The sequence below is a fragment of the Cygnus atratus genome, chromosome 6 (assembly GCF_013377495.2).
Source record: "Cygnus atratus isolate AKBS03 ecotype Queensland, Australia chromosome 6, CAtr_DNAZoo_HiC_assembly, whole genome shotgun sequence".
NCBI classification, from domain to species: domain Eukaryota; kingdom Metazoa; phylum Chordata; class Aves; order Anseriformes; family Anatidae; genus Cygnus; species Cygnus atratus.
In genome coordinates, this window is record NC_066367.1 from 362,017 (window position 1) to 375,582 (window position 13,566).

The 13,566-nt window shown below is 36.7% G+C and overlaps 1 protein-coding gene across 1 annotated transcript; it reads left to right on the forward strand.

Moving 5' to 3' along the window:
* The first annotated feature begins 1,277 nt into the window (after positions 1-1,277).
* On the forward strand, positions 1,278-10,270 carry KCTD18 (potassium channel tetramerization domain containing 18). Its single transcript, XM_035537049.2, is given in 9 exon segments — positions 1,278-1,516; positions 2,395-2,511; positions 3,104-3,315; positions 4,238-4,431; positions 5,545-5,639; positions 6,079-6,181; positions 8,033-8,123; positions 8,155-8,396; positions 8,491-10,270. Coding segments are annotated over 8 exon segments (1,206 nt in total). The 5' UTR covers positions 1,278-1,516; positions 2,395-2,435; the 3' UTR covers positions 8,684-10,270.
* The last annotated feature ends 3,296 nt before the right edge of the window (positions 10,271-13,566 follow it).

Below are 13,566 nucleotides of genomic sequence, written 5' to 3' on the forward strand. Positions count from 1 at the left end.
GTAGTTGTTCTGCAATTATTTGTTATGCATCCTTTAATTCGGTTCTTTGGTAGATAAACTTGTGGTTGAAATTTTAAATGCTTTAAATATCGTGGCGAAACACTTCTAAAATAAAATGTTGAATAATAATTTAAAAAAGGACTATGAAGGACAAAAATCAGTATGAATTGTTGATATATAACTGAGTTAATTTGCTAGGTAAACAGATAAACTATTTAAATACAATATGGGCACATTTCTTATGGAGCGTAAAGTTAACTGCATTCTTGCTAAGCTGCAGGTACCAATTAGAATATGTTATTAATTGTCTAGGTTTTGTTACCTCTAACTCTATTTTCTACACAGTCAGCTCATACTTTCCAGAAAGTTTGTAGAACCACGGAGTTTGTCACTGTTAAATTTTGTACAGTTACTAATTATTTAGCGTTTGTATCCATAATGATACAAATTACACATATGGGTACCATATGGTACAGCAGAAAATAAGCTCTTCTTTATTTGCTTACATAATATAACATTGTCTAGTTTGTCCTTAACTATTTTTAAAAAACTAAAGATGCATCTTAGAAGTATTTTTCATATTTATTGATGTTTTCCATAAGGAGGCTGAGACAAGCGCATAAGAATCTAGTATTTCACCTTTCTGTTCATGCATGCGTTTTGGTGAGCAAACATCTATATTTCAGACATAAACAATTTCTTTTAAAAGGACATTTTTAAGGACAGTAAGTCTTTATAAAGTGACTGTATGGGTGAAGCACCCATGACTATAAATTGACTATAGGTGAAGCACCTAGCAGCCTCTACTTATTGGGGCTATTTTAAAGCATTAATGGTTTATTTTTTAACACGAATTGTGCAAGCCTGAAGCAGAACAAAATAAATAAAAAAGGATTTCACACACAAGCATCAGGAAAACAAAATAAAATCTGTAATGCCTGTGTTCACATATGTTATCTAAAGCTAAACAGACTGCTGCTGTCCCTGAAGCAAGGAAGTTGGCCTGCTCAAAGGGACAAGCAACCACATTCAGGCAGTCCAGAAAAGACTGGCTGACCTGAAATTATTTTTCTGCTTTTAACCATAGCAGAACTTTTCCTTCATCATGCTCAGATCATGTATCAGTACCACATTATCCTTGTGAAAACACCTGTCTCAGTGAGTGCTGCAATTGGGGATGTGCCATCCCAGGCGAAACAAGCACCCATCACCCGGGCTTCCACACTGGGCTGAAGCGGAGGGCGAGGACACCAAAACCGTGCCCGAGGGACCCCCGCCGGGGCAGAGGAGGCAGGGGGCGCCTATTCCCCGCACCTTGAGGCCGGGCCGGCCGGCAGAGAGCGCGGGCGGGAGCTGCCGCCGAGGCCGCCCAGCACCACAGGGGCTGCCCCGCTTCCCTCGTCGCTCGCACACCTCCGGCCCGGCCCTTCCTGCCGCCATTTTGCGGAGCCGAGCAGTCCCGGCAGCGGCCCGTCCCGTCCCGTCAGGCCCGAGGAGGCGGGACGCGGCGGCGCAGGTAACGCGGGCCGGCAGCCGGCCCTGGGCGCACAGCGGGCTGACGGGCTGCCCTCCCCGCCTCGTGCGCGCTGAGGCCCGGCCTGTTCTGGGCCGGCCCCCGGCCCCCGGCGAGCGGGGGTGGGCTTTCCCGTTCTGCAGGCCGGCTCCCCGTAGACAAGAGGGGAGAGCCCTAGCCTGCTGCGGGGGCAGCTTTTAAACGAGTGGTTTCGATCGGCCTCCTCGAGGGGCTGCGGTCAAATCAGCTGGTTTTGGTGAAGCAGTAGCAGTTGCCGGGAAGAAAGCGCGTACTGCGAGTTAACTGCTCCTTAGAGTTCATGATCTAAAAAAAAAAAAAACAAACTTTTGAAGATTTTCTTCTGATTCATGTGCCAAATATTTTCTGTCCACGCAGGACCCCTCATCCTGCAGGGAGCTCAAGGCAGATGCAAGCATGGGAAATGTGGCATTAGTGATGTGACAGCTTCAACCACTAATTAAAGCAGTCTTAATTAAAGATCGGATTTTTAAAAAGCCAAGTTGTTATTAGTACAAAATTATTGTACTTTTAGTGCTTTGAACTACACTCAGAGCAAGAGTTCCCAGAATGCATTTTTTTTTACTGCACTTCCAGTGCTCTTTTCACACATACTAACCACAAAATCCTGCTTACCCATTTGCCTCAAAAGAGTAACTTTGCATTTCCCTAGCAATATAAAATACTGTTACACCTTCAAGTAAAGGTGTAGATTATTTGGCATTTGGCACCAATACATGTCCAGAACTGTCTCCAAAGCTGTTGTACAATATTATGTAAAAAATCCGTAAGTGCTAACACTTAGATCTGTGTGCAGTATGTTCAGTCTTAACTAGTATTAGTTTTATTTTTATCTGTTACAGGTTTGAATAGCTCATAATTAACATTATTATCTGCAAATGCAATGGAAGATGGCAAGACTGAAGATGGGCAGAGTATTCTACGACTTAATGTACGAGGATGTTTATATACTGCCAGGCGTGAGTCTTTATGCCACTTTAAGGATTCAATGCTAGCTTCCATGTTTAGTGGATGCTTTCCTCTGAAAATGGATGAATCTAGTAAATATATTCAAGCTACACATAAAACATTCTGCCTAGAGAGCTCTGTGGCAAATATATGCATTTATATATGCATTTTATTGTATATATCTTCTCCCAGTCTGCTGAGCATCAGTTGTTTAGTTGAATTCCAGGATTTAAAACAATTATGCATGCATGACTTTATGAGTAATTCATCTGAATTCTGTGGGACACTTCCTGTTTGCAAACACACGTGTTTTTACAGTGCTTAGCCCTTCCTTGTCACAGTCAAAAACTATCAAATATACTACTACAGTAGTATTTTTCCAAAAATTCCAAACATAGAGTTCTTCACTGCACTATAAATTTTATCTTCATGTATTCCAGTGAAACAAAGTAGTAGTTTTAAAAGAATAGACAAAATATACTTATTCCTCCTAAGTAAACAATTTTTTTATAAAGGCTTTACTTGGTGATTTGGTAGAATGTGACAAATCTGTCTTCACTTGTTGGAAGCAGTGTTTTTAAATCATTGTATTTATGATTTCAGGGGCTCATCTAATTGATCGAGATGGAAACCTATTTAAATATCTTTTGGATTATCTCCATGGAGAAGTTCGGATTCCTGACGATGAACAAATTTGAATTGCATTGCAGGAGGAAGCAGATTATTTCGGCATCCCTTATCCTTACAGCCTGACTGACCATCTGGCCAACGAAATGGAGACGTATTCTTTAAGGTAAAACATAGAGCTTAAAAAGGTCTTGACATTTCTTATATTTTTGAAGATACATTCTAAGCTACAACATTCATTAGCATCAGATACTAAAACTAAGTATGCACAAGTGAGCACTTTTTAATCACCACTTCAAATCACCACCAAATTCAGAGTTTTTGGATAAGAAATTGTAATATTGATAATACAGTCATAGTCATCAAGGATATCAGCTTTTCCATCACTATAATACAGCAACAGTTTAAATTTGACTCTCATTTACGTGCAAGTCTGCTGTAAAAGCTTGCATAGTAGGAAATATGTTGCATAGTTCTCTATTTGCCTTCAGATTTTGCTTGAGATTACTTCAACATGTTTTTGTCTGTTTTACAAACATCCTAAAACTTGAAAGATAAAATGTACCTTGCTATTTTTTTTAGAATAGGAAAGTAGAGAAGAAAATTAATATATTATTTAAAATCTTAAGGTCTGTCTATTCTAGTGTAAATGCTAATTTAGAAGCTAATTCTAATTAACTGATTGGAAATTAACTTCAATTACCAGGTATGACTGTGTTAACCCTGATGTTGTCCGTTTGGTACTACACTGACAGTCATTTATGTTCTCTTAGACAGTTATTGTTCCATGTATTTTAGATTCTCCCTTATTCATCACCTTTTGAAAAGCATAAAGCATTTCTAAACTTTTCAGTTTCTCTTCAAATTAGGGATTAGTCCTGTCTTTTAAGTATTCATGTTATCTCTCTATGAATTTCTTTTAGTTGTATGATATTCTGTTAACATCAGATAAGAAATACCGCACACGGTATTCTAGATAAACTACATCCTTGATCTACTTAAAAGAGCTCACCAGTACAGTTAAGAAAACTTCACTATGAAAGCTTATTCAACTAAAAATAATGAATTATTAATATTTCTACTTTTGTGTTTTATGTTTTTTTTTTCCAGGCTTTGTTAGATTTTTGCGATTCTTATAATTTAGTCTGCACCAAGCCTACAGTTTGGGTCCTGCACTATCTCAGCACCTCTGGGGCAAGCTGTGAAAATAAAATTATTGGTGTGTATGCCACAAGAGCTTATGGGATTGATGCAATTAATAAGGAGCTAGGAACAAAAATTCATAGTAAAAACATTTACAAAAGGTAAGAGGAATTTCAAATACATGAAAGTACTATGAAGTGAGACTATAAACACATATCATGATAATACCTAAATATTATTTTATGTAGTTCATATAACATTACTATACTATAAATCAGTGGTAGGAATCAGATTTTTTACTGCTTTGGAAACAGCTAGCTAAGACAATATTCGCATTTAACAAAATAAAGACTAAGAACAAAGTACAAGAATTCGAGAATCCGCAGAAGGTTGCTAGCATGCAATTGGTCTGAGATCTCATAATGTTTTAGTTGCTATTTTTAAAATGTCCCAACCATTTATAATTACTGTATAATTTAGGATATTTACACTAAATATCATGAACAAATCCCCATCCAGAAAAATTTTCGAAAACCATTCACAAGGTTGGCAATGATTAAAGGAATTGTATTTTGCAGTCTGCTATGATAGCTGAAAGAAATATTTAACATAGAAAAGAACTGAAGATAAAAGGAAATGGTTGTAATTCTTTAAAGGACACTTACATTTCAACTATAACATTAATGCATTTTTACAATAGTATTTTTAAGGTATTAGTAGACCTGTACTTCTGAGTGTCTAAAAGCAATTTGCCTTTCTCTTGATTCCACAGTACAGTCTCATAAGTGTAATTCACTATGAACCTTTTGAAATATGACTAAGATATTGCTTCCGATATTTCATCATCTTTATAGTAAAGATGCATATTCTCCTAAATTTAGGCTGGGAAAATCAGGCCTTTGTCCTCCTACTGTGTTTTCCCTTTGAAAATATGCTTGAGATTTAGAAGAATAGACTTTGCACCATTAATTCAGTAATTATTTTGTCATGAACATCCGTTCTTGCCAGAATACCCTTTTTAGCAATAGGTGTTCACAGGCATGCATATCATAGGAGGATGGCTATTTGGAACCTCTTATACAAACAAAAATGAAATCTAAGTAACATTTTCTTACCCCTTGTACAAAATATTTACTAATAAGTTTTTTAATAGGTAGAATTTGGTAAAAGAAATGATAGGTATTATAAAGATAACTCTATTTCATCAGTGCTACATTTTTAAGGACCTAGCTAGATTTACCACAAAGATGTTACCTTTAAATCAATATTTCTAGAGAAGCTGGAAATAATGTCCAATACATCTGGAGCTATTACTCAGTAGCTGAATTGAAAAAGATGATGGATGCTTTTGACACCTGGGAAGGAAGAGGTAGAGAATTAATTTTTTTCCTTCTATTTCAGTAGTAGTATTTTTCTACAGAAAAATGAGAAAAAATATTTGCCAATTAACTATAATAAAATCTGCATGTTTTCACCAATTCACCATTTGACAGGTAAAAATGCCATCAGAGTAGCTATTTGGAAGGAAAGTCTCAAGTAATATTCCAACAAGCTGATATGAATTGACATGAATTAACAGATGTAGTGAGAACTACGTCTGCATGCAAGAGGTGATCAGCTACCAGCATTGAGTATTCTGGTGGAAACCCTAGAAGCATGCTGGTTGTAAGCACAAGTGCTCCACAGGTCAACATAGTTTCAAAACTGAAAGGCTACATATAAAATACATGCGTTCATGTAGTCAGTTGTATGTATACATAATGCTGTGTTCTCTCAGCTCATCAATATGATGTCCCTTTGAAACGCAGGTGTTAGCTACTGGAGAGTACCTCAGGAGTTGATTGAATGTTGGACTCTAGAAGAGTGCTCTCTGAAAGGCAGTTTACATCATATGCCTCCAGTTCATAAAAGGTATGCTAATTTTCACAAGTGGCTTAGAATGAAACAGAAAACAACAGTTATTTTTTTAATATAATTTCAGGTTCTTTGAATGTTTTTTCTGTTGTTTCTATTAACATTTTTATAAAATGCTTTATAATCACTGACAGCTTGAATGTGGAACTGACCTTGCTAGAAATAGATTATCTTTTTTGGGCTGCTGAAACTCTTCTCTTTTCTCTTCTCTTCTCTCCTCTCCTCCTACTTCAGTCTTCAAAACATAATTTCAGAGTGGAGGGAGTAATTTCAAAAAGTACTAACAGTATTAGCTAAATGGACTGAAAAATCCTAACTGAAAATGTTAAAAGGTTAAGTGATTTTCACATTTGTAACATGCCTTCCTTTCTTACTAGAATTTCTTCTTTTCAGTTTTACGGTTATATTTCTGACAACGCCTCCATTCTCAATATATTACCTAAGAACAGCCTTTGCAGGGTGCAGCTACACAGCTGGATCTGAGCCACTCTACCATCCACTTTGCTGCTAAATAGGAGGGGAGGATCCTGATGACCTTTCTCTGTCTCTGGCCATGCTGTCATTTCAGCAGCAGCCATACAGACATATCAGCACAGTGGTCCAACTGAAAATTCCTCTCCCCATCCTCCCCATTTTTTTGGATACTGCATTCTTTGCTTTTCATAGTTCAAATAGGAAGAAGTAGGATCAGTGGACTGATTGCCAAATATGTTCCTGAATGCTCCACTAATCCCATTGGCTACTTCATCTCACATCTCTCTGCTTTGTCTTCTAGTTATTCTGTACCCTCAAAAAGCTATATCCATTATCTTCAGTAATCCTGGTGAGAGCATATACCATCTTGAAATATTGTAATTTAACCTGGTTACTGATATTTTACCTGTACTTCACTGCTGCTGTTAAAACACCAAGTCTTTGAATGCTTAAGCTTTCCTTTTTATTTTAGTGGTTCTTTTGATCTAGGATGTGCAGATGATGAGATTATGTTCTTACTTTAGAGCTCTGAGGAAAACCTCCTTAGGCTCATTATAAGCACTAAGTCATTTGCAGGCTTTCTGTTTGAACAAGGTCACCATATACCACTTTTATAAGAAATATTACTCTTTCATATTGTTTACTTTTTGGGTATGAATTCCTGTAGTATTTCAGAGATCTTTTAAAATCCAAAATACAAGTACCCTGAAGAATATCAATGCTATTGTAGTGTACCTTACTCTGTTCTTTAATGGCCTTCACAGTTAGTTACTTAAAAATTGCTTTCTACTTACGCCAGTTAGAGTTGTCATGAGACTCCATAGGCTTTCTTATGTAGCTTTTCTTATCATTTTCTCTTGAAAGATTGATTATTCATAATAATTTACATTGGAAAGAGAGGGGGGAGGAAGAAAGAAGGGGTATCTTTCTTCTTCTTTTCTCAAATTACATACCATAAAACTCTAAATCTACAGTTCCTGTGCAGTTGGCTCTGAAATTTTTGCAGATATTTTAAAACTTACCGGATTAATGTCTAGTGAATTTTCTATCAGATAGAAACTGTACTTTATTGTAATATTTTCTTTCAGTAACTACTGCTTTCTTTCTCATTTATTTTCACTTAGCAGTTTGTGTACCATATCTTTTACCATTTTTAATGTGTCGTATTACACAGGTAGAAGATAGCGATGGTACTAGTGACACAAAGGCAAGCTTGACTGCAGTGATGAACAGCTGAGAACCATAAATGATACTGTAACAAGCAAAAATGAATAGAATTTCAGATTTGAGCATTGTCTATTTTGTCATGATGTCACAAGAAGAATAACTAAAATACATAGTTTGTTTCTTCAATTTAAGTCCTTTGTTTTACAGACTAATTGACTTCACTGAAGAGGAAAACTATTTACCATGTAAAGTGGGTCCCAAGCCAATTAGATTCTCAGGTCCTTCAACAAGTACACACATCAAAGTTAAGAATTCAAAACACATCACACATCAAAGTTAAGAATTCAGCTTCATTAAAGGTAGCTGCTTGCAATGTTTCACGTTCTGCAGTAACTCTTAAACAACCCAATAGTGAAAGTTTGATGCTGCACAAAGTAGCTTCTAAAACTGAATCCACAACATGCACATCAGAGCCCAGCAATTCCCAGTTGCCCTGTGGAAGGCAGAGTGCTGATTATGGAACACCATGTCAAATGACTTTGAAGATCTCAGTGTCTAGAAAGCCTGTGTTGCGCTGTGTAAGCAGCCATGTAGTGTAAGCAGCCATGTAAGCAGCCATGTTGTGCTGTGTAGTAGTAGTAAGCAGCCATGTTGTGCTGTGTAAGCAGCCATGTAGTAAAGCTGAAGCGAACTCCACTTTTTCTTGCAACACCATCTCAGTCATCATCTTCTGTGTCCAGTAAAACAAGTGAACAGGACAATGCTGCTGTTGAAATTCCTACTACTTCTGTGGTACTAAACAAGAAAGAACCAGCTGTATTAGCAGAGAGTATTAAGAGTGATAAAGTGGATGGATAATGTTTGAGTCAGCCTGATAGGCTGGACAGCTTGGCATCATCTAGTCAAAGAAGAGCTCATCATCTCATGTTGTCATGTATTCAAAGATTTGGTAGAAAATCATGGTGAAAAAGTTAATCAAGAGCATAGAGAGAAATGGCTTTACATGAGCAGTGAATTGTATTTTCTGCTTTATTTCTAATTATTTTTTAGAAGTTGGGAGGAAGAAACATGGGCTAAGAAACACAACATGTGACATGTAATATTATGGTATCTCACATTTGTATTTCTGTCAGGCTGTACTAGTACAACTGACTTTTTTTAAAGGGAGTACGTGCAAAGCATAAAAGATGACCTGTTTATTAACTTTAACTACAGGTAACATTAACTAGGGCTAATTTCCTTAATCCATATATTTGACTTGGGTGAAAAGTAGATAACCATGAGTACCAGTTATTAGATACAAGTTTGTCACAAGTATGCAAGATACTGAGTACTGTGAAGATTTATTTTTTAAGTTGAATGCACAATTACTGGTACTTTTTATGAGGGTAAGTCACCATTATATTATCAAGAGCAATTAAAGGGACCCTCTTTGCTTGTACACTGTGAGAAAATTCATAAATACAGTGAAGGAAGAGCATGGCTAGGGAGCAATAAGGCAGTTTTTTCCATAGACCTGAAAACTACGCGTACTGTTTTCCTACAGGGGTGTCATCTGCCACTGGTTCAAGGCTGCTGCAGGCAGTGGTGCAGCCTTTGTGTTCTATATTACACTGCTGTTGGATGTATTTTCTACAACTGCAGGGAAGCTTACAGGTCTGAGTTGCAGCTTGTGTTCCTTTGTCCTTCTGCATGTCCTTTTAAATGAGCAGGGGACAATCTCAATTTCTGTGCAGCAAAGCAGTGTTAACAGATGTGGTCTGGTTTGAAGAAAGATAGAAGAATCCTTCCTTCCTCCAGAGCAGGATGGAGAAGATGCTGGGTTTCTTGTCCTCAGTGGTACTAGGGTCAATTTTGAGCAACGATACTGAAGTGACGAGCTGCTGTATGTTTCAATCAACAAAGGAAAGCAGAATTTAGCTCACTTGTTTTTAAAAAGTCCTTCTGGTTGTTTAAACCACCACTGTTTAAATTTTCCAAACTTGTCTTCATTTTATGTCCTTGTTTGTTGTGGTTGGGTTTTTGTTGTTGGTACTGCTGTTGAAACACAGTAAATACAGCTGGCCTTAAGCGTTGAGAAGTCCTATCACATTGCCAAAATGAAATGTTCTTAAAATTTCAGAGACTATTAGAATTACGGGAGGGTTATTTAAGTGTTTTATTTTTACAGTCATTTAGAAAAAATCACAGTTCCAGGCTTTTCATCATAACCATAAGGACTTGAAATTTCATTTGCAAAAGTAAAAAAGAAAAATAAACTCATATACTAACAGTTTTAAGGAGGCATTTTGCCACATACAATGGTTACTGTAAAAGAAAGCAGTACTGTAACTTTCTGCGATTGGTATAGATATGCGTAGATATATATATATATATATTCAAGACCAGCTTACCTTTAAAATCTATAGTTTTTTTCCTTAAACAATAAACCTAAAAAGCAACAGTCCCAAGGCTCTTCCTGTCTTGAAGACCAGAAAAAGCAAAAATTACAGAAAGATACTAACACTGTAATCTGTTGAGTGTGCAACTCATCATTGATGAAATACAAAACGCTCTGACTGAAAGACAGTTTTTAAATACCTGTCTTGCATGTGACTTTTATTTCAGTATTTACTGAATAGCTGAGCCCTTTAACATGTAACTTTGTCTTTTTACAATGCTTCCTAAAGCAGATTTCCTTCCTTTTCAACTTGTGATGAATTTGTAGGCTTCTGTAAACATCATGCAAAAGCTCACAAAAAGTACGGACTTTTACATGTGTAAAAGGAAGTTTTAATAATAATCCTGTCAGACTTCCTGAGTCTGCACTAGCTCAGTGTTTGTGTAATCATTCTGGTAGCACAGTATTTTTTATGTAGCATTCATGTTATTTGCATTACAGGGGCTTCAATGAGTATCATCTTTGTAGACATACTGGCTTGTGGTTAGAAAAAAGTAAAAACCACTCCCTTTAATTTGAGTAGATGAAACACTGAATGAAAGTGGCTGTGGTGAGGAGGTAGAGCAAGATTTTTTTACTTTTTTGGGGACTTGATTTTTTAGTAGGATGAGATGTAAACATGTTTATTTAAACTCATCTGAGGGAGTACTTTCATCTTTTTTTTTAATCACTATGAAGTTTGCTAATAGTTTCTTGTGACTGATGGACTGATGTTAAACAGTTTTATGACAGTTGAATAGAATTACCCTTCAAGGTGACTTTCTCTATAAAAATAGCTTTGTCTATATACATCCCAAACCTTTTAAATTGTAGAAGTTAAATAGCATTTAATCTCTCTAGGGATTAGCTCAAAATAAATGAAATTTGCCAGTCCTAGGATTAGTCATCCCTTAAACTGGCTAACAGACTGTTTTTTGAGGCCTGGAACAAAGAGCAGAAATTCTTCAAGTCTGAGAGTTTCCTGCAGGTTAAACATTCCTCGAAAATGTACATTCCCAAGTTTATTGGAAGTCTGCAGTTTAGGTAATGTTTCACTTGTCCAACTCAATCAAAGAGGTACCAGCTGGTACTGCATCTGCGCTGAGTAACTCTGATATACTGTACGTACATAGCAGACAGTTTGACTGGGGAAACTAATACAGCTACATTTTTTTTTTTTTTAACAGTTGGGATTAGACACTTTGTCAACTGGCGTGACAATGGCTTACTTTGCATCTTTGTGAAATCATCACTCGTTATAGAAGAGACCACATGCATAAAGTTAGTTCAACCTAGTAATCAACTAGCTGCGCTCTAAAGGCTGACATTTCCATCACCAATGTATTTTGATGCATTTTTTTTTCTCATGAACACTATCTAAACTTCCAGATTAGTCCACACTTTCACATTGTCTTTCCAAATTATCTGTGATATAGGCCAAGGAGATTAAAACGAAAAAAAAAAAGCACATTCCAAATTAATCTCTAGAAAATTACTCCTCTGGGATTAAGACTGTGATGCAAAAGGCCTATTACCACCAAGATGTGTTTCAAATAGATGTAATTCTATCTGTATGTTTCAGAGTATCAAGAACTCATTTGTACGTGAAGTAAGCAAGCAGATATTATTTCATGTGTTAGGCACATGTTAACACTGATGCTCAGGGAGAGTTTTCATCAGGCTTGTTTACAGGTAAAGGGCCATGTAAATACAATGCAATTAAATAAGCCTCTGTGAACTAAGTGTTAACTCAGGGATGCTTGTCTACAAAATACAGTTCAAATATATAAATACTAGTAAATAAAAATTCACATTTCTCTCAAGACAGTATTGACTTCACATACAGTATTGCTCCTAATGAAGCTAACTCTTTTTTCTTTCAAACTGTTATTTAGCCTGCCAGCTCTTCCCAAGCAGAAAAGTACTCTTTTAAACCTACTTTAATTAAATTGCTTAGATAACAAACATCATGTGGTACAAATCTTACTATGGCTAAGAAGACATACCAATACTACCCAGGAGTAAGATTTCATCTACTTAATTCTTCTCAATCTATGAAGAAGTTCTCACCTGATAAAAACAGGAAGGCAGTTGTGCTATCAGAAACTTGAGTGTCAAGCTGCCTGTTCCTTAGCTGCAGTTAAAGAGCCAAAGTGCGGTTAGAAATAAAACTCCGTAAATACTTTGCAGCAGCAAAGCCCCACAAAAGGCTAGATTCAATATGGCCAACAGCTTTTAACAAAAGGTTAATCAGTAGAAACACAGCTGTTACAAATCTTTGTTCTTTTCTGAGCTTTTGGGGTATTTCTTCTTACAGAATTTTATTTTGCCCCCCCAAAATCCGTCTGCTTATACCAGAAATTACCACTCTTGGCTGGAAATTGCTTTGCAAATTCACTAGGCCACGTCATCAGCTGTGTAGCATGCCCACAGTTTACATGAAGAACATGGCCATTTTCTAAGTTGCCCCTTTCCTGTATATATCTTTTAAATCATTCTAATTTCTGGTACAACATCCATGAATGTTTTGTTACAGCTTGTTTTAGTTGTTTGCCATACTAAAATAGCTGTATTATCTCAAGTTTCTGGCAAATTTCTATTACACGTTGAAGTGGGTAACTGGCAGTGGTACTGAAGCATGGGACCTCTACGGCCCATGGTGCTTCTGCTGGAGTCACAAGTGTATGAAAGTGAAGAGTATAGTTGATTTATAAAATCCTGATGCATCCCAGTCTCTACGCTGCGAAATAGACCCACTATAGGAACTGCCATCCATACAAACTCAGACCAGGTGGTCTCTTGTAACAGCAGGGTCCAGGAAAGTGGTATGAAAACCAGAGGATTAACTTTTCCTTTCCAGAATTATTAGTTTCAGTTTTAGAGTGAGTTTTTCAATGACATTAAGTTATTAAAAAAAAAAAAACAAAACATGATAAAGTTGTTTAAGTTTGGCTTAGTATAACCTGGCTATGTTGAATTACATTCTCTTTCTAGTTTTCCAAGCACATATTTGGTCTTTTATTTTGCTGAGTTCTAGTGTTAGTCTCAATTTAATCATACATAAAAAACAAAAAGTTCAAACCTGCTTTTAAATACTGCCCTTTTGGACACATTTCCGAAGAGCACACAAAATGCAATGGGAATTCCATGATTTCAGTGATGACAAACAACTGTATTTACTTTGCAAAGCAGGGGATTTTTTTTTTTTTTTATTTAAAAAAGGCTTGCTGGCCTGAAAGTCTGAAAGTCAAGTGTCGTCCGCCCCTTGCTTCTCTCCCTGACCCCTCTACAAATCCATTACATTAAAAGGAGTATCACACGT